At 40.7% G+C, this 25,982-nt stretch overlaps 1 protein-coding gene across 1 annotated transcript in view; it reads right to left on the bottom strand.

Annotated features, from left to right (window-relative positions):
- slc6a15 (solute carrier family 6 member 15) overlaps positions 1–25,592 on the bottom strand; it is a 26,585-nt gene extending 993 nt beyond the window's left edge. The window contains exons 1-12 of the mRNA XM_042495826.2: positions 25,434–25,592; positions 22,196–22,718; positions 15,106–15,263; positions 13,407–13,533; positions 13,088–13,269; positions 8,226–8,336; positions 6,213–6,454; positions 5,447–5,645; positions 4,012–4,204; positions 3,386–3,545; positions 2,415–2,577; positions 1–369 (exon numbers count right to left, since the gene is read on the bottom strand). The exon at positions 1–369 is cut by the window's left edge and continues 993 nt beyond it. Coding sequence (XP_042351760.2) covers positions 1–369; positions 2,415–2,577; positions 3,386–3,545; positions 4,012–4,204; positions 5,447–5,645; positions 6,213–6,454; positions 8,226–8,336; positions 13,088–13,269; positions 13,407–13,533; positions 15,106–15,263; positions 22,196–22,496 — 2,205 coding nt within the window. The 5' untranslated portion in view covers positions 22,497–22,718; positions 25,434–25,592. The remainder of the gene's footprint in view (positions 370–2,414; positions 2,578–3,385; positions 3,546–4,011; positions 4,205–5,446; positions 5,646–6,212; positions 6,455–8,225; positions 8,337–13,087; positions 13,270–13,406; positions 13,534–15,105; positions 15,264–22,195; positions 22,719–25,433) is intronic.
- Positions 25,593–25,982: the final 390 nt, after the last annotated feature.

Below are 25,982 nucleotides of genomic sequence, written 5' to 3'. Positions count from 1 at the left end.
CTCGGGCATGTCCGGCATGTCGGCCATCAAGTAACCGATACCATAACGACCGTTTGGTGCGGTGTCCGCATCTGGACCACCGCTGCCGCTCTGCTTGCGGTAAATGCTGTTGCCGGGCATCGGCGAGGGCGCCTCGCTGGGTGATTTGCCTTGGATCAGGCTGGTGTCATCATCCTCCCCCGGCCGGGCAGTCTCCTTGATGATGCGACCCTTTTTGTAGGAGACGGTAGAGATGCCGCTAGTGTTCTCGTCGATGATGTTGAAGTAACGCAGGGCAAAGACCACGGGGACCGGCATGATGGCCAACACCACCAGGGAGATGCAGACAACGATGCCCCATGTAGGGAAGCGCAAGGTCAGCTCTTTGGCCTGAAGGACACAGACATGAGAGAAACAGCAAGTTGTTAACTGTTGTCAAATGTTGAACTGTCATTTTGGAATTTCACAGTGATTATACCTTAAAGTTTAAAGCTGGAGTAGTCAGTTTCATTATGGATTTCAGAATACACGTTGGGCATATTGCGATTCAAGGACTAAAAAAAAAAGAGACTTTTCTCGTCGCTTCAGATCTTCGCTTCAGATCTTCTACATCTAGCCCATGACAGGAGACTTGAGCCAATCACAGGTCATTTAAGAGAGAAGGCGTTCCTATTGGCTGTTCTACAAGTGCAGATGCGCATGCATCTTGCTTCTGTAAAAGCCTGATTCAGTGGTGGAGAATCCTGCAACAAGAATTTCTATTCCAGCACTGGCAGCAACGACCTACACTGCACAGCCACCCAAAAAAGGAAGCCTGACCTATCAAAAAAAGAGTCTCAAAGAGGGTCTGACAAAAATGTGTCAGTATCAGCATGTGAGCGTTCTGCAAACAAGAGCCAAAGGATCCCAGCTGCAGCTTCACGTTCACTTTAATGTACAAACATTAACTAGAGTCTCGAAGACACACAATGTGTTCTCTACCTCACTCTCTGCCCCCACAGACGACCTAACCAGGAGGCGAGTGGGAAAAGCAAACTTTCTGTTGCTGCTGTTACATGCTTAGTCCCGGCGCCTCCACTGGCCACCAGCTGACTGTTACACCCAGTATTGGGGAAGTTTGTGCTGGCCAAATTCAAACCAGTATATCTGCCGTCTGTAGGGGTCCACTGCAGCAGGGTGCGAGGCAGAGTGACTGCAGGATGGCATGCTAGCTAATTCTTATCACATTTGTGGTCTGATTAACAGAGAGAGAGACTTGGGCATGGAGGGGCTGAACAAATTTGCCGTGCAACTCTACAATAAAATAAAATGAATTAAATCTGTGCATGGGATACATGGCTTGGCACAGAGAGAGGAGAACTGCAGGTTGTATTTCTAATATTATTATTATACTTCTTTTTTCCAGATTCTGCCAAACAAAACTTTAAATGACAGAAATACATACCCAGTGTTTAGTTCAAAAAGCCATCCAGGTTGTGACATACCTCATCTCCTTATCATTTTACTCAGCAGGTGATGGCCAAACAGTAAATAAATATTACATACATGGATTTTATTGTTTCAAATGGCTCCTCTGCTTTTTTCCCTGAAGACCGATGTTATATTTTTTTTTCAGTCTATAAATGTTTTATTATTTTAGCAAAGGTAGTCTCTATTTCAGGCCTTGTTAAAAGATACTGAGTTATGAAATGAGAAAAAGTCAACAGAAAATTATTGTATGCGGGGAAAATGCCAAACATTCATGAACTTAAAATTTTCAAAAGTGAGGCTGTGCTGCTTTCTGTGTATCCATATCATTATAAATTGAATATATTTGACTTGTAGAGTGCTGGTTGGACAAACCAATCAATATGGAGATGTCACATTGGTCTCTGGGGAAATTACGAGGGGCATTTTACACACCTTTTTGTAAAACATTTAACGATAAAGATAGATTTCTCTGTCTTTAGGAATATTCCTGGTAGTTGTAGCCCTGCTCTCACCACTTCATTCCAGGTGTCTGCTTGATTGCATTAGGAGTCTGCACTCAATGATGACCAATCACTGCTCACTCAGGTAAAGTAAATCCATCTCACGGTGAGGCTCAGTTCAGCAGGTGAGTCTAATTAGCTGCTTTGATGAGCTGAGATAATTAAGTGTGCACACAGGGACACTTTGTCCCATTTGGCCTGAGGCTTTTGAAATGACTAGTTTTCTCTTGATGTGATCAAACAGGTGCTTGAATGTCTCTGTGGTCGACTGCACATCCTGTTGATTGTTTGAGAGTTTAAGGACGCCTGAACATGTAAAAACTTTGCCTTTTCCCCCCATTTTTAGCCGCTGCCTCATTTACTTTGAACCCTTTAATTGTCTTTTTACTCGTTCCAGGTTTGGGAGAACTTCCACTCCCATTGAACCCTCGTCCCAGGAGAGACGAGCCGGAGATGTTGACTCACCTCTTCCTGTTTCCACGCACTGTAGCCGGGCGGTGTCATGGTCAGCTGGATGAAGCTGGCGCACAGGAGAACCAGCAGCAGGATGGGTGTGATGTACTTCCACATGTAGTAGTAGAAGCGGTACGGCGTAAAGCCCAGCATGTCCTTCAGGTCTTCAAAGAATCTGAGAGAAAACAGCGACGCAGCAGGAGGTGAGATCAGATGTCTGTGGTAAAGAGTTAACAATAGTTTCATGATATGATGGTATTATAAACCTGATGGCCTTTACATGCTGCGTACATGGTTCCAGAAATAGTGGCCTCCAGAAATAGTGTTTGGTAGGCAAAGGGTTTATGTTAAACATCTCAGGTCGCAACTCTCAGTCACAGTTTGTTTTTACAGGAATGATTCACAGCATGTAGAAAAAAAACCCCAGAAACCTGACATGAGAACAAACTGTAACTTTTTACAGCTATTCATTACTTCATATCAGGTAGAAACACAGCTTTCTGTTAAAATATATAGATATAAATGTACGATTTTAGGTTTTAATGATTGTTTTACAGAAATATTTGAAACAAAACTACAGAAATACAATTGTTGTGGCCATTACCATTTATTTTAACAGATATTTCACTGGAATTTGATAGAATACATATAATACATTACATTAACATCTTAACGTCTCTCTTTATGCCTTACTTAGTAATGCACACATTTTAGACTGTTATACATTCATTATTTTCTATTAATAATTCATTCATTGGGGAATTACTGGGAATTACCTGCAACCCTCTTTAGGGTTGCAAACATTTTATCTGATTTAATTAATTTATTTTTTAATTGCTTTGTCATACTTATCTGCAAAGCTTGAATGAGAAAAAGCTCCTTTGACCAACAATCAGTCCTAAATTTGGTTATAAATGATCTTGAGAAGTCCCTGAAAAGCACACAATTTCAGTGTCTGCTACCTGTTGACACCCTGCACTTACTTATCAATCCCGTAGATCCAAGCGACTGCCACGTTCTCCAGTACGACCACTATGAGCAGAGGCAGAGTAGCCGAGTAGTCGTCGAACATGGCCACGAAGTAGTTCCCTGAGCGCTGAACAAACAGGAGACCAATGGAGAAGGCCAACACGCAGCATCCCACTGCAGGAGAGGAGCAGGTTGGTAATTACAGTACATGCAGACACATAAGAGAAACTCTTAAGGTTCATTTTTAGTGTTAGATAAGGATGCTGCCATTGTTCCAACTTTGTGCGATAAAACTTTACTTAACTGTTGCACTGACAAACAAAAGCTGTTTTTCTTTTCTTTTGTTAAAAAAAAGTAAAAAAACCTCTTGCAATCTTGCATCTGCCCAAGTTTGCAAGATTTCCTGCCATTACCGCCTCCATAAATCCTGCACCCACAACATTTGTGGGGACACAGGGATCACAATCTCTTTCCAGAACTCCACAAAATACCTTCAAATTGCAGGTTAGGACACCAAAGCTGTTTGACTTCCTCTAATTATAAAAAATAGTAAAGTCACCCCAACTTTACAGAGCGAGTTAATGTGTGTGGTATAGTCATCATTCAGAATTAAGGAGAGATACTTGGAGGTGTCCCTCACCTGTGAGAAATTCCTTGCGCACTTTGAAAGTGTCTATCAGCGGAGTGAGGATTCCTTCGATGGTGCCGAACATGCTGCCCAGGCCGAGGTTAACCAGCATGAGGAAGAACATGACGGACCAGAAGGGTGAGGCTGGGAAGTGAGTCATGGCCTCTGTGAAGGCAATGAAGGCCAAGCCTGTGCCTTGGACCGCCTGATAAAGGGGAGAGAGAAAAAGAAGTTATAAATCCATAGTCAGACTTAGGGACTTTATTTTATCTAAGTGATCTATATTTGAGATGGGTGACTTTTGGGAACCTTATAAACCTTTATTTCTAATTCCCTTGATTTCTAAGTATACTGAAAACTCAACTCTCTCATCTGTTTCACATTAAAACCCTCTGAGCAGTTCAGTAGGCATAATCCCTTCCCTTTCCTGGAGAGCTTTTATTGTGAAACACTTGAAGAAAGCGTTAGATTTTAACAGCAGCTTAACGTCATAAAATTTAAGTAGTGGAAAAGTGAGTATGATGTGCTGATCTAGTGAATGTATAAAAAGAATAGTTTCTTCCATAGGCGTAGATTTTGGGGGGTGTAGGTGGGACAGCCCCCTAAATATTTAGAATGTGCATTTGACCTTCCAAAAAAACATAAACTTAGCAGAGGACTTTTTTTTGACAAAATTAAAGGCATTTCCATCATCAATTTGTGAATTAAAAATCACCAGACTGCAGGAAATTAAGTGTTTTTACACCCATAGTTTTCTGGTGGAGGATCTCTAAACCCCCCATTTCATAAGTGTCCCTGCCAATTTTAAAACAAAACCTCAGGTCTCTGTTTTTTCACTTTTATGGTGAGAGGAAATGAAGGCACTGCAAGTAACCTGCTAGCTTACAGCGACAACAAGACTCCAGGAAGTCACTGCAGCCAGCCAAGAAATAGTCTGGCACAAAACTCCTCTTTCAACACAGTGTGTCGTTTTTCCATGTTAATTTTTGTACAGAACAATAATGAAATTTAGTGTTATTTTTTCGCTTTTGAGGCATTTCCAACTTAGTTTTTGTGCTAAACTACAGTATGCTAAGCTAACCGGCTGCTAGTGGTGACCTCATGTTTACGATACAAATATGAGATATCTTCTTATCTACGTTTTTGCACAAAAAGCAAACAGTGTATTCACACAATGATATACAATTCCTTGTAGCACACTACATTGAATTCTACAAATTTGATGAACAAACATTTTGTTTATTTTTAATGTTTGTTTGGATTATCATGCTGTCATTTCCATAAAAACAGTCCAGCATAAGCCATAGCAGCTGATAAAAGTGGTCATGCCAATGTTTTCATCGGGCTACATGTTTATCTTTTGTAATGATTTTTGTGTTTTACCATATTCATGTAAGAAAAGCAACACTTAAAATGGATATTTGGATGTGTTAACATGTGCATATACCTTATTGAGCTCGTCCTCAATGCTGCAGGATTCCAGTCCCAGAGTATCGTACTGGTTCTCCTTCACCCCTCTGATAATCTCTATCATCTTATGGTAGTCCTCCACACTGACCTGGTTGACCTGAGTGAGGTTGATGTGGTGGGGGATCAGGCTTTCTTCAATGCCGTTCCCCAACAACGCCACAATCTTGTGGGTGTTCCTAAAAAACATCACCAAAAAACAAACAAACAATGAATAGTGTAGAGTTAATTTGCTAGTAACATGGTTACAACTGCAGCTCGTGTTAGGGCAGTTAAGCACTCTTGTTCCAACAATCTTTTATCTTTTGTTGTTGCATTTTTGTTTTTTTGGAAAGATTCTTCAGCATGGGCACAGTCTAAAGTTTGACAAACATGCATCCATGCTCAGTTACAGTTGCTACAGCAATTGGTTTTTGGTGGTATGGTAATTGATAAATTGAACTTTATACATCAAAATACTTTAGAGAAAAAATGAACAGAGACTGAATAGGGGTCTAAAAGCGTAAAATATCATTGGATTAAATTCTGCAAGAGCTTCTTTCTAAACTATCTCCCCAAACTGTATCCTGCTCTGCTTTTCAACGTCTAAAGAGTGAAAATAATACGAAGCAGCTTTGCCTTTCAAATAACAAAAAAAATCACCATTTGACTGTGAGTTACATTCACACCTGAACTTGCAGATTGGCTCTCTGATGGTCTACAAGAAATGCAGCACCTCAGTGTGAGAGGAAGCTCGTGTTACTCACTGTGCGACACATTTGCCGTTCATGATGTTGGCTTTGAAGCCCAGCACTGCGAACACCACCAGCGTGGCCAACACGGAGGTGAAGAAATTGATAAAAGACACCAAGACGGCATCAAAGTGGCAGTTGTTGTCCCGCTTGTTGTAGCTGGAGAAGGCGATGACGCCACCAAAGCCGAGGCCCAGGGCGAAGAAGACCTGCGTGGCCGCCTCTCGCCACACCTTGGCCTCCAACATGATCTCCAACTGAAAACACAACACAGGCAGAGTTGGGCTAGTCTAGAAACACAGTTTACTTTAAAGAATTGAACAGCGTCACAACGGCTGGTACTGTTTTCCCTTCGTGGGTCTTTTTGAGGCAAAATGTGGTCCTAGTGACACCAAATGAGCATGTCAACATGATAACTTCCCACTCAAAATTTGGAGAAACTTGTAGCTGAGATTAAAAGGAAGGTCGCATCTGCAGATGGGTGTGGTCCAAGCAAAGGCACCGGAAGTAGCAGGGTAGAAAGTAGGGAAGAGGCCATTGGCACCTCCACTTTATGCCCCTGGCTGTATTGTCGCTGGAGTGATCCAATTGCAAGAGGGTCTCTAGTTGTGTTAATATCTAAGAGGGTCACATCTGTGAGGGGCACAATGACACGTACGCCAGTTCCAACCACAGATGGACTACAACATGTGATAGAAAGTGCAGAAAACGCAAATAAATTGACCTTGCATTGGGATTATTTTGCCATACACAAGTATTGTATGTCCCAATTGAATATTTTTTGGTCGTCTGGTATTTTTCTCATATGGAGCTCGTTTGTATTTTTTGACATTTTAAAATAAAAAAATCATGTTGTAAATTATGGCAGATATCTGAGCTATACTTATTCAACTGCAGGTAAGGCAATTATGACTGGGTGTTTCATTTGAGCTAGCGTGAGCAATTTTGAGCGTTTCTTACATATTTATGTTATATGCTTAAAGCAAAGGCCTCCGTTCAGCGTTTTACATGGCTGCAAGAAAAAGTCTCTTTAGGAAAATTAAAATTAAAGCTGTAAGTTCAAAAGTTCAAATTTTGGTGCAAGAATTTTTATGTGTTCATGTTAAGTTGCTTTAAAAGGCATACCCATCATAAACCATTAACTCCATTATATCCATTACTCTTATCTAAAAAATAAAGCATATTAACATGTATTTTTTTTATATTTTGAGGACTCTTGCCAAACGACACCTGGCATCCTGTCAGTTTTGATGTCGTAGTTTTCTATTACAAAGGTCTCAAACTGTTGTGAGCACAGACGCAGGACTTTGATGTCCCTGACTGAAGATGGAGGCAGCAGAACGTGTTGTTTGAAGCTGTAAGATGTCAGCTGAGGAGACAGAGCAGACACATGAGACAGACAGAGTCTGCTGCGGACGAGCCTCTCCGGCTGCTCGGTTACATAAAGCCTCAGTAACTCCTGTTTCCATGGTGACATGATTCCACAGCCCGAGGTGCCATTGGCCTGTTGCTGCCGAGGAGCCGGCCTATTACAGCTCAGATTTAAATTTTGAGTTCACCTTTTTTTTTAAACACTGGATTCAGTTCAACAGTGGCTGCTTCGTGTAAAATCCTTATGTTCAGTTGAGGATATTCAGGAAAAGGAAATGACAGTAGTGTTGCTGCATTTGGGAGGTCCAGACAAATAATTGATTGGATTTCATGCTTTCTTTGTCATATATGATGATAAATAATATCTTTAAATTTGGACTCATGGTCGGGCAAAACAAAACATTTAAAGACTTTACCTTGGACTCTAGGGGTGGGACTCGATATTATTATTATTGTGAGTTTAAACCTGTTACAATATGCTGGGTGTTGAGAAAAAATCTATTGAGATATTTTGTGATTATTTACCTTTTTTCAACTGCAAATCATGACCCCAAAGTAAAACACCAGTTTTATCCCCCCCCCCCTTGCAAGTGGCATCATGTCTCTGAACTTCTTCTCCAACAGCTTACACAAATGCTGGCTTGAGACGTGCATTACCTTGGGTGTGAACATGTGTCGAATCCCATCAATGGAGCCCTTCAGGAGCAGAGCCCGAACCAGGAAGCAAATCAACACAACGTACGGGAACAGTGAGCTGAAGTACATCACCTGTAAGCAGACCAAACATCCTGTTAGTTCAAATTTCTGCAGTCAGCCTCGGTGCTGTGCATGAACTTTCATTGAAAGTGCATATGTTTTTGGTGAACGGTGAACAAAACAACAATACAGCTACTGATGCTGCAAAAAAAAAAAATCTTACATTTATATGCAAACTATGTCTCCCAGTTCTGAAAATGCAAGTCAGAATAACAGCTAAATTAGCAACAACTTTAAAACCACATAGATTTAATATTTTTCAGAAACATGGGAAAAAGCAACTTAAATGACCTGAAATTTAACACTAAAAAGATACAGAGAGAGAAAACTGTAAAATAACTAGGGAAAAATATCAAGAGACATATTTAGAATTCACGTAATTATACATTTAAATTAAGGTTAGAGAAAAAAAAGGCTACATTATTATCATTTATAATTTTTACTTTATTTTATCACTTCTTCCAGGTCATTTCCTGCTTATGTTCATTCGCTCGTTGCCATTTTTTCAAAGCCAGTTTTCTAAGGGTTTCACAGGTTTAAACCAGTTGGAACAATTACAACTTAAGCTTGAAATTCAAGTCATGAAATATGAACATGATCTACTTAATTATTTGTGTGAACTAAACTTTGAGCAAGTTTTTGTAAAGTGTACATCATGCGCTGCTCAGCCTGTACTCTGACTGGGTTTTAGATGTCTTACGCCTCCTCTGAGTGCAGGTCTTAGATGGACGCATAATTGGAACAGTCAAATATGTGAAACTTTCAGTACAAAATATGTTTCTCACAGTCACAATATGCTGAAAATCAAAATAAGCTGCATTTATTTTTATTTTTTTTGTCTTTGGCTGATGCCAATTCACTAGTTTCAAAATAAGTCACATTAAGTTTAACCCAATCTATTACAGATGTGATACTGAGTAGCGATAAAAAATCATGGCAATGAGATGACAATAACGGCTCTTCATTTCCTGTGAGAAAAAAACACCAGACGACAGTGTGTGTCTTTAGAAACTTGTAAAAATGAATGTGGTGTGAACTTACTGCCGGACTATCTATGCAGTGTTGCTCATGATCATTTCACAGAAACATGAACTTATGCAGAAAAGCGAGTGAAACCTGAGCAGTTCTAAAGTTGATGGCATTTCATTATTGGTGAAAGTAAGATTTAATTTATTTCTTTTGTTTCTTATTTATGTTTAAAGTGGGACATATTTTCTTGAACCTTTTCTGTTCGGTATTTTTGACAATGGCAAGACATCTTAAAGTAGCGATGACTTCATGTACCATGAAAGTGTAAGTGATACCAGCAGGGTCCCAGGCCAGAGCTGGTAGCTGCTGAGCCTGTGCAAGTCCCTTTGTCCAATTTCTGCGCTAATTAGACAGCGGGCCTCTTGTCTTTTTTTTCTCTGTCTGTGAAGACTACTTAAAGAGTGAGAGGCCTGACTCAGCTGCTACTCTGTGACACGTCGATTTACACGACCGGCGGTAGAGTGTGGGTGCAGTCAGTGGGGGATGGTTTAAGGTTGAGTCATACGCAAAGTTAGTGATTCAGAGACGCTGCGTCTCCTACATGGTGGTCCATATGTAGCTCTGAGAGAGACTGTGTAATGTGTCATCTTAGAGGGAAACCTAAAGCAGGATCCATTCATATATGTGAAAGTTCAGTGAGGAATTGTGTAGTTTAATGAGTTTCTCCCAGTGGCTGGAGGCAGAAAATGGCTTGTTAGTAATCTGTTATTCTCTGAAACACTAGTTTTTCTTATTCTCTGTGTCTACTATATGACTCTACGCCCTTTGTTAGCTGATAATGAAGCGTTTTTTGGAACATGACAGGTTCTACCTCCAAAGGAAACCACACTGGGCATGTAGTAACCACAAAGTTCATCCTTTTTTCCATTATCAACAAAATGTTTTAAAGCTTGCTCTCTTGACGACAGCACAGTTGGTTATTAATTGTGAAATGGTACATTGCAGCTCTTTTTTTTTTCAAGGATCACCAAAACCAACATTAATCACAAATATAAAGCAAATTATTCTAGTTGGAAAGCAATTCTTATCTAAGATTTTGACAGCTGCAGGTCTTGTCAGCTACTTTTCTGATAAAACCCTCCCAGCATTGTGCTCTTGTTTAAGAATACAGCCGTGACCTTGGTCAGCGCAAAGCCAAACAGGCTGCTTTTTTGTGTGATAAACAGATAATCTGCTCATTTGTAACCTCACTCCAACGTTATATCAAAAAGGAGACTTTTATTTTGAAATATTATGTGTCATGGCAGATAGCATGTGCTTCTTACAAAGGTCATGCTCTGAGAACTGCACTGTTATCTTCATAAACTGATACAAAAAGATTTTTTTTTCCCATAACGCAGTTATCGAGATTCTTAGTAATAAGTAGTAATCTGAAGATAATTTTACGTTTTAAAGATTACATAATGTAATATATTGTTTGGCATAAAAATGGTTACTTTGAATGATGTTCAGCAACTTAAAAATCCTGAAGAATTTAATCATCATTTTAGCGAGCCCCTTCTCTTCCCCATCATAAACCAATCGTGCCTCCTCCCTCTCTTTCCTTTGGCCACACTCTTGACAATCAAGCCAAGCCAAAAGAGCGCGTATAACCATGGCAACCAAAAATGGCCTGATCCCTTTCACGCCCACCCACACACAGGGAGAGAAATGCAGATCGCGGTAGGGATATTCCTTGGAAAAGGCTTTTGTGAGCATGTGTGGAGAGAGGGCATTAATATTCTTTTGTGCCACACAGTGCTGATTAAACTTCAAAGACACTTTCCAACTGGCCCCTTCAAGGGAAAGTTCATGGCCATTTCTACTCTGGCCAACTGAAAAGGCCATCCAGACAAACCAGGTAGTTGGAGGACGACCATCTGGCTCAAACTGTACAATTAAACCAGCAGCTTGGGTGGTTCTCATTGGCTCCTCACAATTATACGACGTTTGTTTCTTTTTCATAACTGTTCATCTTTGCACTTCATTTTATTTTCTTCATGGCTGTGAGGGACTTGAAAATTATTAGAGTGGCAGTTGTGTTCGTGATTGTGACAGTGAATGTGGTTATCAGTGACATTTCTTGCCAGGCAGACGGAGGGAAATGAGACTGTCTCGCGCTGCAAAACCACCGTTGCACAGGCTGAGATTAAAGCACCTCTGCTGTTTTGTCTGCAGCATGTTGAATGGGAGGCAAAAGACGAGGGCTCAGTGGAGCCAAGCAAACAGCAGACAGCTGTCTGGATAAGACCTGAGTTAAGGACAATGTCTGGTTCAAAGGTGGGAAAACTCATTTTGCTGGTGACACCAGTGTTTCCCACTCAGTTACAAAAAATAGTTACTGTGTAATAAAGGTCTGCACATATGAAACTGTTACTTTCTGCAAAGCTGAAGTACTTTTTACCTAATTTTTTTAGCCCAGTTTTAAGGGCATAGTCACACATGCATGAAATGAACATTGTTGAATTTTTGCCTCCTGTTCACTTTCATTCAATGCAAGTGAAGGGGTGGGTAAAGCATTTGCCCCCAGGGACCAAGCAAATTTGCATCTTTGCATCTTGTGGAATTCAGCTCAGGTGAACTTTGACCAGCGACGTTGCAGCCTCAACCAATAGCAAAGAAGTATGTGTGATAGACCCTAATTAAGCGTCCCTGGCTGTAGATTTACAAATGAGCAAAAATATAGGAAATGCTGATTGCTGCTGTGTCTTACCAGTCAGTATTGTACAATACATCTGGCCAGATGTTCCACTTTCTCCACCGTTTGGTGTTAGGCAGGTTGAATAAGTGGGTTTGTCAGTGACTCTGTGTAAAAAACTGTTGTTTACAGCAGTTGATGAATGCAGCTGGGACAGACCTATACAGTAAATGTGCTGTAAAACCAAAAATAATGAGCTAAAACAGACTTAAAATAGAGCTGCAGATCTGTTAAGTATCCATGATTTTGGCACTATTACAAAGACTCATTTCACGAAGTTAAGTTGATTCAAATTCTGTAAGACCTTACTCTATCGCAGCCAACAAAATGTGATCCCTGAAATACAATGTATTAATTTTGACCGCACACTTTGTTGTAACCAAGCCCAGACTTGAGATAAGAAGTGGGGATAATACCAGAATCAAATGACTTCCCCATCAAAGCTTATTCTGGGAAGATTCTTCCAATTAGCACAAGCTTGACTGTAACCTTGGAAGTGCACCAGCTAATACATGTCATATGATATGAGAAGGTGTGGAAAGATGAAGATCACCTGTAAAAAGTGAGAAGGAGCGGGGTGAGTTTGCAAGCAAACGTTTACCCAGTTGGCTAATCCTTCCGGATACCAGTCACGCTACTGTCAGCTTTAGCTACACTAAGATAAAGTAAGCTAAGCCAGAAATCCCACACAAGATCACATGAGCTCCAGGGGTCATATCTGAGACTGTATCATTAGAAAAATTTGTCAAGTCACATTACAGTAGTCATTTAGCAGCGTCTTTAGACCGGGCATCAATGCAATTTGCACTCTATAAGCCTCTACCTTAAAGCGAGCTAATTATGTGTGAGAGGATTTTCCAAAACACTTGGCAAGAAATGGCCTTTTGTTTCTGTCACAGTTTCACATTTTCCAGGGTACAAGAGTTATATCGGAGTAGTTATACAGGCCAAGCTGCCAGGATTGCAGGGCAGCTGTAGTAAGCCATTTATGAACTGTTCAAACTTGTGTCTTTTCCCCAGAACTAATAATGCTAACCGAGTAGTATATCCTCCTCACCTTCCCAGAAGACTGGATTCCCTTGATCATGGCGAGGCAAACCATAGACCAGGCAGCCAGCAGGCACACGGTCATCTTCCAGTTGAGTCCTCCACCCTCAGAGATGTTGTCAGAGATGTCCAGGGCCTCACGGTACCAGTAGTAGGTGGTGGCCGAGCTCTTCTCACACTCTGGCACCACATCTATGGACAAAAAGGTAAGAAGTTACAGCCCTTATGTTGTGAGTACCTCTTATCAGATTAACTGTGTTGCCTGTGGTTTACAGAACGAGCACCATAAAAGGCTTCTTATTCTAAAATATAATAGGATGGTGTCTTACATGTACTGGTCTTGTTCTTGATGAGTGGACACTCATGCCATGGCAGAGGTTGCTGGAAGGACTGGGAGAAGTAGAAGAGACTCCAGCTGATGATGACATTGTAGTAGAGAGCCACGAAGAAGCACACCTGCAGGCAAGAGAGGCGAGGTAACTTCAGACACATCAAACCAAAAACAGTGAATAGATATTTTTTTATTTTAAGATGTTTTAAATCATCAGAAATGGTTACAAACATGACATTGGTCTACATGTAGTCAGAGCTTTGATTTTTCTATTTCTTAATAAAGGGATGTGACTTTATTTTCTCAGTAAGGTGTCACTACTTCGGTTCCTGCATACTTTAGAGGTGCCCTAGCATCATGTTTTTGTTTTGTTCGTCAGTGTTGCTGACCCAAAGCTGTTGCTGCTGCTGCTGAAAACACACCACATCACTTCCTCTACTGCAGATCATTTTTCCAAAGCTAGATTTATGATTTATACCAGAACTGCCATTAAGTGGTTTCAGGTTAAATTTAGGTTGTCTTATTTTGTAACACACTGTGTATGTTCCAAATGTTTCCAATTGACACAGTTCATTGAACGTGAAAAAAAGAAAAAACCCTAATCATGTTAAGATCAAAAATGGCTTCTTTTTAAGAAGTAGAATATTGTTCATATATCTTTTGATTGAGAAGCTCTACATGATATTTAAAGCATTAATAAAGCAGCTGCCAACTACTTGCTATGAAAAAATATAAGAGAGTAAAGGCGTCCTGAGCAGAGAATGAAGTCAAGCTACATCTGTGTGTGTTGTAATCTTATCTTCTTTGTTGTGGCTGTGCATGCATGTGAGTCACTGTGTGCGTATCCTATTGGCTAACTAATTGCCATCACTCTGCATGATGCTCTGCACAGCACTCATGCGGTGTTTTTTGCTAATATCAAGACAAAGCATAGCCCCCACCCTCAGGTTCACCCCACGGTTAACATGTCGCTGTTAGCACCGTTCGAAGTGATAGCACTGTTGACTCAGCCACCTCAACATGCAGACAATCAATGAATCATAGATTCGCTCTCAATATCATATAGAACTTCTTAAAATATTGCATTATTTACTTCTAGTCTAAAATGTTTTTCATGAGAGATTCTGAAAACAGTTTGTAATGAAATCTTTTATTTTACAGGTACTGGTACTTAAATTTCATTTATTACAGGAGCATAGTTATTATTTACTAGGGATGAGTGGGTGCACCATTATCTGTATTTGTAGTTGTATCTGTTCAACCAACTCAATTTTCAGTACCCAACTCTGTACTCTGAGTGGACAGAGTTTAACTGGAAGTGGGTGGGGATTAAACACGAAATGGGTGCGACCTAGCCAGAAATTGATGTTTTAAGCCTGGAATTGACATGGGTTGATCAAAAGTTGTGATATTTATTATTTATTGGAAACACATCAACAGAACAGTATCAGGATTTAGCTCCAAATCATTTTTGATCACAAGGGATTGAGCCCAGCTATCCAAATGAGGATTTTCCTTCCTTACAAGTGCAGATATTGATCACTTTTTCTCAGCTGACATGCTTAAAAAGTACATTATCTGTACCAGATAGTTGTCTCATGCAAGTATTCGACTTAAGCGGATTATTCACCACTTTGTTTCCACGCTGCTATTGTCAGTTCTTCATGCTTTTGCTATACTTTTACTTTATGACTCACCACGCAGCTGGCGAAGCCGATGCCCCCCAGCCGAGGGCTGATGTAGTTCCACACCCCAATGCTGCCCCTGCGGATCCGCTGCCCCACCGCAAGCTCCAAGAAGAACAGTGGGATGCCAATCAATACCAGCAGGATGAGATAGGGCACCAGGTATGCTCCTGCCAGTCAAAACAACACAGACAATTTTCAGGAAACACATGCAAAGAATGGAAACTCATTAGACACCTATGAGCCTGAGGTGACACCTCTTAAGTTCCTGAAAGCACATGGGCGGCACACGCATGCTCACACACATCTCTAACTGCCACGTCTTATATTCAAACTCACACACACAAACACAGTGGCCTCCTCATCTTTAACTATCCTTCTACATAATGTCTCTCTGACGGCGATGCATTTGCATAAAAGCACATAAAAACACACAGCAGACTCTTTATCTGATATCAGTATCTGTCACACACACACACACACACACACACACACAAAAATATGTATCTGCTGAGCTGCATCTGTGTGTGTCTCCTCCTAATACCTCCCCCATGGTGTGTGCTGCATCAAATAATTCTAGAAACCAGGAAATATACTAAGGTCTAAAATTACCTAAATTACAGTGAGATTACTTTGAGGCCCATTGCAGAGACGGCATGCCTCTCTAGAATTAAGGTTTCAGGGTGAATGACTAACATTAAGTCAGGCTGTAATAGTGTGGTGCAATAAAATACAGGGGGGCACATCTCTTGTGACAGTCAAGAGTACTCGTGAGGGGTAAGACTGCCAGGCACATGATGGCTGAAGGAGAACGAGAGAACCTAAAAGTCTTTGTTAAGAAGAAATGGCCGGTGGTTAGTTGTGATCAATCAGACCAGATTTTAAAATAATGAGCCCTTTATTTTCTTGTTAGATGAAGGGCAATGAAAGGTGTGCATGATGACGTGGGGAGGTTTTTCGTTTCCACAAGTGAATTTCCTGTGTTAAGACGTCGAGACTTAACCACAGAAATGTGTTAGAAGCCATTGCATCATCTCGAAACTGCACAGCCACTGATGTTAAAAACAGCCTTTTCTTAAAGAAACGCTCTGTTTGAATTTAGACTTTTGGTCTGACAACAGCGATGATCTGAAAATCCCCTTTTGTGGCAACATCAAATGTTTACATTGGCGGGTCGATGTACTGTAATGTTTGCTGTGAGTCACGGATGACGGCGTCAAAACGTCCGTCAGGAGTGTATTGTTTTTCAGATTGGTTTCATCCCTGCATCAACAGTGTTTATTGTTCCATCTGGCAGGACGTTCATTCACATCCTTTCCTGAATCCTGCAAGGTTTGGGTTAGATGGGAGTGGTCACAGACAAGGAAGTATATGTGTGTGTGTTGTTTTAAGAGTGTGTTTGTATACTAAGTGGTTTCTAATATTAAAATGTCTAATTCTGGTTCACTGAGTACACAGATCGTTCTGGGAAGAGGCTTTGACATCAGCCAGCATCAAAAACCCCTCTGGTTTTCCATTGTCTTTTAAAAACCCTCGACAGTCTCCCCTGGACTCGCAAACACTTTGATGGCACTTTGAGAAAGCAAACAGCCTGATAAGAGTGCATTTCATCTTTTCTTAAAATAGTTTCCAGGCTCTCTTCACTCTTTGTAACACAGATCCCTTACAGTAAGTAGCTGGTTTATCCGGTCTGAGCATTGTCCCGAAACATTTTTGTGTTTTTTGGCAGCACTACATTGGCAGCGAGAGTAGGTGTCAGTGATTTGCATACCTGTAGTATAAACAACGAGGAGGGCTTACTATTATCAACAAACCCTGAAATACTACTTGAGTTAATGTGTGATTGAAGAAATTAATGGAGAAACAAAACATGGGCCAGCTCCCAAAAGTTTATGACTTGATGTGTTACCGAGTTTCACTGTGTTTCTGAAAAAAATATTTTATACGACTGGTTTTGGCCTCAAAGTGTTGCTTGAAGGTTTCAGAGGTGTTGACAGAAGGCATATCAAAAATAAAAATGGGTACACTGTCACTGACATGCTTAAACTCTTTCAGGGGCATGGGGAAAGATCAAGGAGGGGACTTTTAAATTGGTTAAATGCTGAAACGATGAGTTATTTGACAAACAGAAAATGAATTGGCACCTATTTTTAAAAGGCAGCACAGTGGCATCGTGGTTAGCACTGCTGCCTCACAGCAAGAGGGTCCCTGGTTCGAAACCTGGGGTACGGTCCGTGGGTGGGGACCCTTCTGTGCGGAGTTTGCGTGTTCTCCCCGTGTCTGCGTGGGTTCTCTCCGGGGTCTCCAGCTTCCTCCCACAGTCCAAAGACATGCAGCTCAGGTTGATTGGTGACTCTAAATTGCCCTTAGGTGTGACTGTGAGTGTGTGTGGTTGTCTGTCTATATGTGTCGGCCCTGCGATAGTCTGGCGACCTGTCTAGGGTGTACCCTGCCTTCTGCCCGATGACAGCCGAGATTGGCTCCAGCCCCCCCGCAATCCTTACGAGAACAAGCAGTTACAGAAAATGACTGACTGACCTATTTTTAAATGAGAAGATTCAATGTTTTTCTTTCTGGGAGATTTAAACTGGCAATTTTTCTGATTTCTGACATTTCAGACATAAAACGATTTATTGATATTGAAAATAATCATTGGATCCAGCACTTGGAGCACAAAAGGCCCCTCTGAACTCGCCACACAGCCATAAAAGGAAATAAAGTGCACAATAAGTACATGAAAGGCAATAACAGACATACACACACATGAACACAACACATGATACACATAGGTTCCTGGTGTGGGTAGATAAAAGATGAAGATAAAGCACACACACTTACAGAAACATACTCTCTCTGTCACTCACTCACACACACACACACAAACACACACACACACACAGATCTGCCTCATTTTAATCTAATTACAGTTGAACACAGCAGGGTGACCAGAGCTGTTTAAAACAGACCTGAAAACATGACAGGAGTTAGCGAGAGGTCGTGACTGCAGCTGAACACACACACACACACACACACACACACACACACACACACACACACACACACACACACACACACACACACACACACACACACACACACACACACACACACAATAACAGTTACTACCAGATGGATGCTGCATCAACACACTTGTAAGAACATGATTCACTTTGGTTACGCACACATAGAGCTATGCCTCTTCAATCTCTCAAGCTGCTCACCCTGACTTCATACATCACATTTTACATCAACCAAAGCCCCCCCAACGAGCACTGACCTCACCTACCCACCACTGTTAACTTTGAACGATGTGAAGACTTAATATTTAGATTAGATTTAGATAGATAGATAGTTCTGCCTTTCTACTGCTTTCAGTTTAGCACTAAAATGCAACAAATTCTTGCTGAATTAAAATAAAATTAAAAAGGAAATTATTTCCAAATTTCTTTTTTGAACAAATTGAATGTTGAACTAAACACAGAAGGCATTCATTTAAAACAACAGTTACATTATAAGTGAAGTTTTTAACTGATACTCACTTTCAGCTACCTTAAAAAAACATCAACAATCTTGACATTTTACTGAAAGTCATCAAATGACCATATCAATATTAGTCCAGCCCTACTGCATACTACAGCATATTATCGCAATATTTTGTGTGGCAATATAGTGTCATCACATGGTTGCAAAGTATAATTTTTTCAATAATATCAACAAATAATATGACATTGCCTTTTGTATGTGGGGCCCCCACTCCACCAAGTGAGCTACTGGATGGCCCAAATGAAACAGATTTTGACAGAGTTTTGGGGACATAGTTTGCAAAGGAAAAAAGGTATTAAATCACGTTTTATCGCAATATGCAGCATTTTGGAACATTTCGAAAGTAGCAATCATATTAAATGTAATATTAAGTGTTGGAACTTAAGTGACAATATGGCCTTGTGGGGCCTCAGGTGATTCCCACTCCTGCTGCATACCACAATCTTAGCCTGTTCCTGGTCTTTAATTTTCTTTACTGAGATTTCTTTCATTGTTTTCCTTACATGCTGATGGTATTCTGGGGACTTTTCCTTGTCTTTTTAGAGAGTTGGACTATAACTTGAACCATTGCTGTTGTGGTTCAGTAATAGCCCACAGACACATTGTAAACCAAACCAAAAGCCCTATCCTGCAATGTTAAAATAGTGAAAAACAATTCATGGCTCTGCCCCGTGATTCAGATCTCCAAAATTTAATGGGTTCTCTCTCTGCCCATGCTACACCCTTCCACCAAATGTCATGAAAACTAGGACTGCAGTTTTTCAGTAATCTTGCCAACGAACAAACCAACAGACAAACCACACCTTGGTGAAGGTAATGATGACAAGCCATACAAATAAACTTGACTTGGATTGAGAGATTATATCATGTCTGGACAACCTGTCTGAGACAGTTTCATTTAATCAGCTTTCTTGAGGCAGTCAATGGCTTTACATAATCTCCAGGTGGGAAGTGCAGCACCTTATCACCTTCCCGGGACACATACACACCTACACACACATTAGAGTATTAACCCTGCAGCGGGCAATCGTTGTAACATGACAACTCTGTAAGAAGCGAGTGAAGTAGGGAATTGTCGGCAATATTGTTTTGATTGCAGCAGGGTTCGATGATTTTATTACAATCATGAGCACCAGCACAGTGTTATATAGATTTGGTTCGGTCGTTGTTTGTCAGTGAAAAGTTGCAGATTGAACGCTGACAGACACCCAGATGGTCACATGACTCTCGTGTTGACTCCGAAGGTCACTGAGCAGTCTGGTTTTAACAGACAAGTACAAAAAAGGAAGGACTCCATCATTGCACACACTTACACAGGCAGTACTGGACACAGTGCACATCATACCTGCATCTGTTTGGTGCATGCTGAGTCTAGATATGCATCAAAGCACTAATCGTAAGGAGCCTTTTTTGTGTCCAAAAGTTAAAACCAGATTCCACATTTAAAGCTTTTTGGAGGAAATTGGATGATCTTTCTTAAAAGTGTTTAACATAACACTTTTGGAAATGCATTTGCTTTAGAATTGCTTAGATGTTACAGCACCCCACAATTTTGGTCCCACATACAGGTGTGAAAAATGGAAGGCTATGCTTGTGGTATCTGAAAGTATAGAAACCCAATTGCAGATACATTTGTGTGACCAAAAAATAAATAAATATATAAACTGATGCAGTCCGGCTCTATTCCTCCACAAAGCCACGGAAGTGAATCACATCCATAATTCATTCTGTCCTCATTTGTCCTCTGTAGCAATATATACAACACACAGATGCGTCCAGACTTGGATCTCTACATTCAGAAACTAGAAGCACTCTATAGTGGTTGTCTTTGTACTTTTTGAAAAACTATTTGATTCCTGCTCCCAACAGTGAAGTCCTGATGCAATCTTTGCAGTCTTTTGTTGTTGTTTTAATCCAAATTTGCATCTGGCCCTCGTGTCACATTATAGCATTTTTGTGTTTAGTTTGACAGTGTTTTGTCTGTGTGTCAGTATAAGTGAAACACACTGCACAGGGCTCAACACTAACTGTTAAAAAAGTGGTTGCCAGGCTTGCAACCAGGCAAAAAGCCTCTCTCTCTCTCTCTCTCTCTCTCTTTCTTTCTCTCTCTCAACCACACACTTGCAAAACTTGTATAACAGCACTGAGCTAAACCTCAAGTTGGTACAGTAACGACTGAGTGGGTATGTATGTGACTTCAGGTCTTTTTATTGATGGTTGTCGGTTAGAATTCAGTAAACTGCGACAGACAAAACATGAAAGTTTCTATGACTTATAATGTTTCTTTTCCAAAACAGATGTAAGTGACTTTCAAATGTGTAGCTCTGCCCAATCATAAGCTTTCTTACTAATTGTGTCTTTCTGTATTCTTTCTGTTTTCTCTGTCCGCAAAAGTGGCAGATTGCATGATGATTTTACCTCCCACTGCCAACGATTCACCTGCATTTGACTGGTGGCAGGTGCTAATTTCAGACTCTGGATACTATGCAGTTATATGTCAGCTTAATAATGAAAATGTATCATAAAGGAATGTCTATAATGACAGGTTAGTCCAGCTTTTCATCCCACAGTCAAACAGTATAATGTTCTCACACAAGTAAACACACCAGCACAGAGCCTGGTCTGGTCCCTGTTCTGACTGTAGCAGCAATATTTAAATATCACTAATGCATCAAATATTTAAAATGCGCCTAGTCTGAGATACAGGTTTGCTGTGCCTGTTTTTTATTTGTTAAGAATTGGTTGCCAACTCCTAAAAATGGTAGCCAAACATTTCCATCGAGCCCCCTGCAGGTTCATTCTAATGTTGATTTAGTGGCCTAAATGAAGTTTCTTCTACTGCTGTACTCACTTTTAAGGATACTCCGCTTTACCTGAATCGTAGTGTCATAGTTTTGGCTGGGGTTTCTATTGGTAATAACATTGTATTCACCAAGTTAATTCCTAAAATCTGACAATGTTGCTTTAAAGAAGTCAAACTGGGCAAGAAACTCAAGTAGTCAGTGTAGTCAATACAGTTTACAGAATATCCTGATGCATCTTTGACTCAATCTCTTTACCGTAGTTGCACAGTTTTTCTGTGCATTGAGTCATTTTTACTAAAAGTTTGGGTGTTCTCACTTTCTGTTTTACCGCCTAATGAAATTTGGCAAATCTGTTGCCTTATTTAAAACCTGTTTTATCATCTTAATGCATATTTTGTCCCATTCCCAGATTTCAGCAACTAATCTGGTGAGTAAAATGATTCAAATGATGAGTGGCGACTACGAAAATAAGACCCACATTGTAGTAACCAGAATTGTTCTTTGAGTCGTACACAGTTGAGTCATACTGAGGTGCAATTGTGAAGAACATCCTTTGTAGAAAGTTTGTTCGGTTCATTCAGAAATTTCATATATTTGTGAACAGTTTTTTTTTAATGATACTTTTTTAAAGTTAGTGAATAATGTTGGAACAATTTATTAAGATTATCATCACAGTTATGTTTTTCCATATTGCCCCCTCTTACTGTGTATGTTAGTCAGCCACAGTGAATCAAGGGCTGCTGACAGTAACTCACCCCCTCCGTTCTTCTGACACAGGTAGGGGAACCTCCAGACGTTGCCCAGGCCTACAGAGAAGCCAACCTGGGCCAGGATGTATTGGAGCTTGCTGTTCCAGGCCGGGCGTTCCTCTTCCTCTCCGTCTGAGCCCCCTTCCTCCACATCGCACTCTTTCCCTTCCCCTTCATGGTTGTTGACGATCAGCGAGGTCTTCTTGAAGGAATCGTCACAGGCGTCCTCGTTGGAAAGCAGGTCTTTGACAGACTCTGTGACATCGTCGTCAAGCTCTCTCTTGACGGCCTTGCTGTTTTTGGGCATTTGATAAAGCAAACAAGGGCGAGGGGTGGAACGTCTTTAGTAGTTGGCAGGTTGGAAGGGCAGGGCCGGCGGCTGGGAAAAAGTCACTATTTTAAACTTTGACTGTGCAAAGCTGCAAGTTTGAAGGTGTTTGAGTTCAAGCGCCCACGTGGTTTGAGACAGTTTGTGAAGGTTGAGTGATGAGGAAGTGGTTTAGCCTATGTCTTCATTATCACCAAATGTCTGCAGGGCAGGAGAGGAAACATTGCAGTGAGTAAGCAGCCAAAAAAAGTGAAATTTCTGAGAGAGGTTGCATCAATACTTTGTCACTGAGAAAACACATTTGAGTTGCTACTGAGAGTCTAGTCATCAGTTTAGTTTGAGTTCTGTGTCTTCACATTCAGTCTCTAATTTTCATTCATAAATTGTAGTCTGACTGGTTTTTAGCCAGAATTAACTTTGAATAACCAAAACATGTTAACTTTAGCAAATGAGGACAAGAATTGACTCTTTGTAAACCTTGATTTTAAGACCTCAAACTTAACACAAGCAGTGGAGGAATGTAAGTACATTAACTTAAGTACTGTACTTAGGTACAAATTAAGGGTACTTGGACTTACACGAGTCTTGTCTTTTCATGGCACTTTCTACAAACTTTCACAACATTTTAGAGGAAAATATTGTACATTTTACTTCACTGCATTTATCTGATAGCTGTTGTTACTTTACCAACCAACACAGAAGATATGCAATCAACTGCTGCAGAGGGGTCAGCAACGAGACATGTTTTAACCACCTAAATAAATCTCACCTTAAAAAAAAAATCAGTATCAGTAAGCATATGATATATCGTGAATATGTTACCACTTTACTTTTCCTTCAGCCTGTTCTGACAGGGAAGCAGTTAACAGCTTTAGGTCATCATCTATGCTTTCATCAAAGCCACCAGACTCCACTGATAAAAACGGTAATTTTAGCTCTCTGCACACTGGAGCTGCTGGTTTCTGCTGCCTTGATCAGCTAGTTAATGTGTGTAGTTGTGTGACTTTGGCAAATCAAACTTAACCCTTTAAAATACCTTTGTCATAAAATAACACTGACTGGTGGAGGCAGCAGTAGACCAGCTACTACTGTGTTCAGTAATGCTAAATCACTGTTTTTCTCAATGGAGTCTGGCTTTGACAAGAGTGATACATCTTAATTTTCTTGTTTGAAATCAGTCTGACTTTAAGATAAAGTTATAAAAATATTCTAAATATGGTGCACATTTAAATGTATATTTCTATGGGACAATTTGTTTCTGAGTCCCCTCCACATTAGTAGATAGCTGCTTAGCTTCCATGTCAGACTTCTCCAAACTGGGCATGTGCCAACTGACATTAACTGTATGTAATATACTATCTAAGGATGAAGACCCCATACAACCCCACTTCAAAAAATCAGAACTATCACTTTAAGTAACAAATTTATTGCAGAACCATTACTTGTAACAGTGTATTTTTCACAATGTGGTAGTGGCACTTTTACTGAAGTAAAGGATTTGGCTTCTTTTTCCACCACTACACACAAGACAGATGAAAAAGACAGTAATTTAACAACTTTTAAAATCTAAATTTAACAACCCAAACTGTGGAAAGATTTTCAGTATGATTTGAATAATAATTTTGCTTCAAAGAAAAGATTTAACACCCAATCTGAGTGGGGAAAAGTCCATACAGAGAATTATTGCTTTATCCGGGGGATGCGGAGTCATTACTCACATGGAAATCACATGGCTGGCTGGAGCAGCACAATCAATTAATGGGGATCATTTTATTACAAGTCATTGTTCTGAAGAGAAAAAAATAAAATAAGACCCGTGGGCACTGGTTGTAGACTCTGACATGGGACAGTGACAGGTCGAGGTACGGAGACGATCACGTTTCCAGCCTCCTGAATAATTGAAGGGAGGAGTCCATTTGCATAGGAACCCAAACACTCCTTTTCTCCGCAGCTCTCTGGGATTTGATGGGGAAAGCCCTCAAAAATAGAAGGGTATCAACTTCCAAAATACAAAAAGAAACGTGAGCAGACATGCGCCGGCTCCCACACAAAAAGGGTGGAGGATAGATGGGGGTTTACATGTCTAATTTTATCCTGTAAAATATGCAATCATCATTTATTCACCTGCGGTATAAACTAAACTATAAATAGCATTGGAAAAGATTCAAGGGTGTGGACAAATATGCGCCCTGCGGCGGGTTAAGGTGCGCAACATCACTGTCTCTTAAATCAGCATCCCATAGCGTCTTGTTTTTCATTTGTATGCGTTTTTTAACCTTAAATATTTCCATAAAAACGCATCACAGGCGCGTAAAATTCAACGCGACGATGTTGCAAAAAAAATGTCTCCCCCCTTTCACCAAGCAGCGGATTAAGTGATTAATAGATTTCCTTTACCGCTTCCAGATTAGCCTGGTTTGTATGAGGCAAAGGCCGTCGTTTCATAATCCAGATAACGCAACAAAGCAGCCAAAAGGGATGCTGAGTAACCTTCATTGCAGTTATTATAGAGGCGGGAATAAGAAGTAGCAATTACTGCATTAAAATTAATGTTTTAGGCTGGAGAGCGCATAAAATAGAAAGGGTATTTTTTTTGTCTGTCTGCACATGACTCAGGGATGACGAGTCAATAAGGCCGACAGTAGAGAAAAATGCGGATGGAGAAAGGGATACAAATAAATAATCAACCACACAAGTCACACCGGTGCCATGTGGCTCGTTGTTTCACCCAGGCACAATTTGTTCTGTAGAGAATGCGCATAAATTAATGTCCTTACTCCCGCCCAGCCTTCATGACATCCATGTGGAGTGTTTCATCATGCACTGGTACCTCAGTCATCCTCACACACACACACACATTGTGCCATGCCTCTATCATTAGCCTAATAAATGGAGGATGCTGTGGTGGCTACTCACCAGTGTGGAATAACAGTCGTCCTTTTCTGAAATGGCGCGTCTCAAGGAATGAAATTGTGAGAGCACATGCACGGAGGAGACATATTCACTTGTGTTATATGCTCTTCTATGTTAAGCAGTCCTGCCGGTGAGTGCTGCCGCTGTCCTCGCTGCCGTGACTCCTCTAGCTTTCAGCCAGAAACACGGCGCGCTCAGAGAGGGGGTTCCGCCTCCAACGCACCTATCGCGGACAATTTTTACGCGCTTTATTCGCAACATATCACACTCCGTGTAGATGTATATCACAGCTTTATGACATCGCATATTATACGTGATGAAATAAGTAATATTTAAAATCAGATTTGTGTTTTTGTTTTCTCCAACCCCCCCCCTGTTGTTCTAGCTACTTGGTACGCGCCACTACTACACCGAAAGGTGCTGGCTCGTGGATGAATGCAGTGTGCCTCTGTTTATAAACGCTCGTTTCCTTTACTGGATATTCATACAATCGTACATTACACAGGTTTATCTCCGTAATGTATTTTCACACCGGAATACAGACTGTATTTA

The sequence above is a fragment of the Plectropomus leopardus genome, chromosome 7 (genome assembly GCF_026936395.1).
Source record: "Plectropomus leopardus strain MGB_pleo_1.0 chromosome 7, ASM2693639v1, whole genome shotgun sequence".
Lineage (NCBI taxonomy): Eukaryota > Metazoa > Chordata > Actinopteri > Perciformes > Serranidae > Plectropomus > Plectropomus leopardus.
This window is presented reverse-complemented; position numbering and strand designations above follow the sequence as displayed.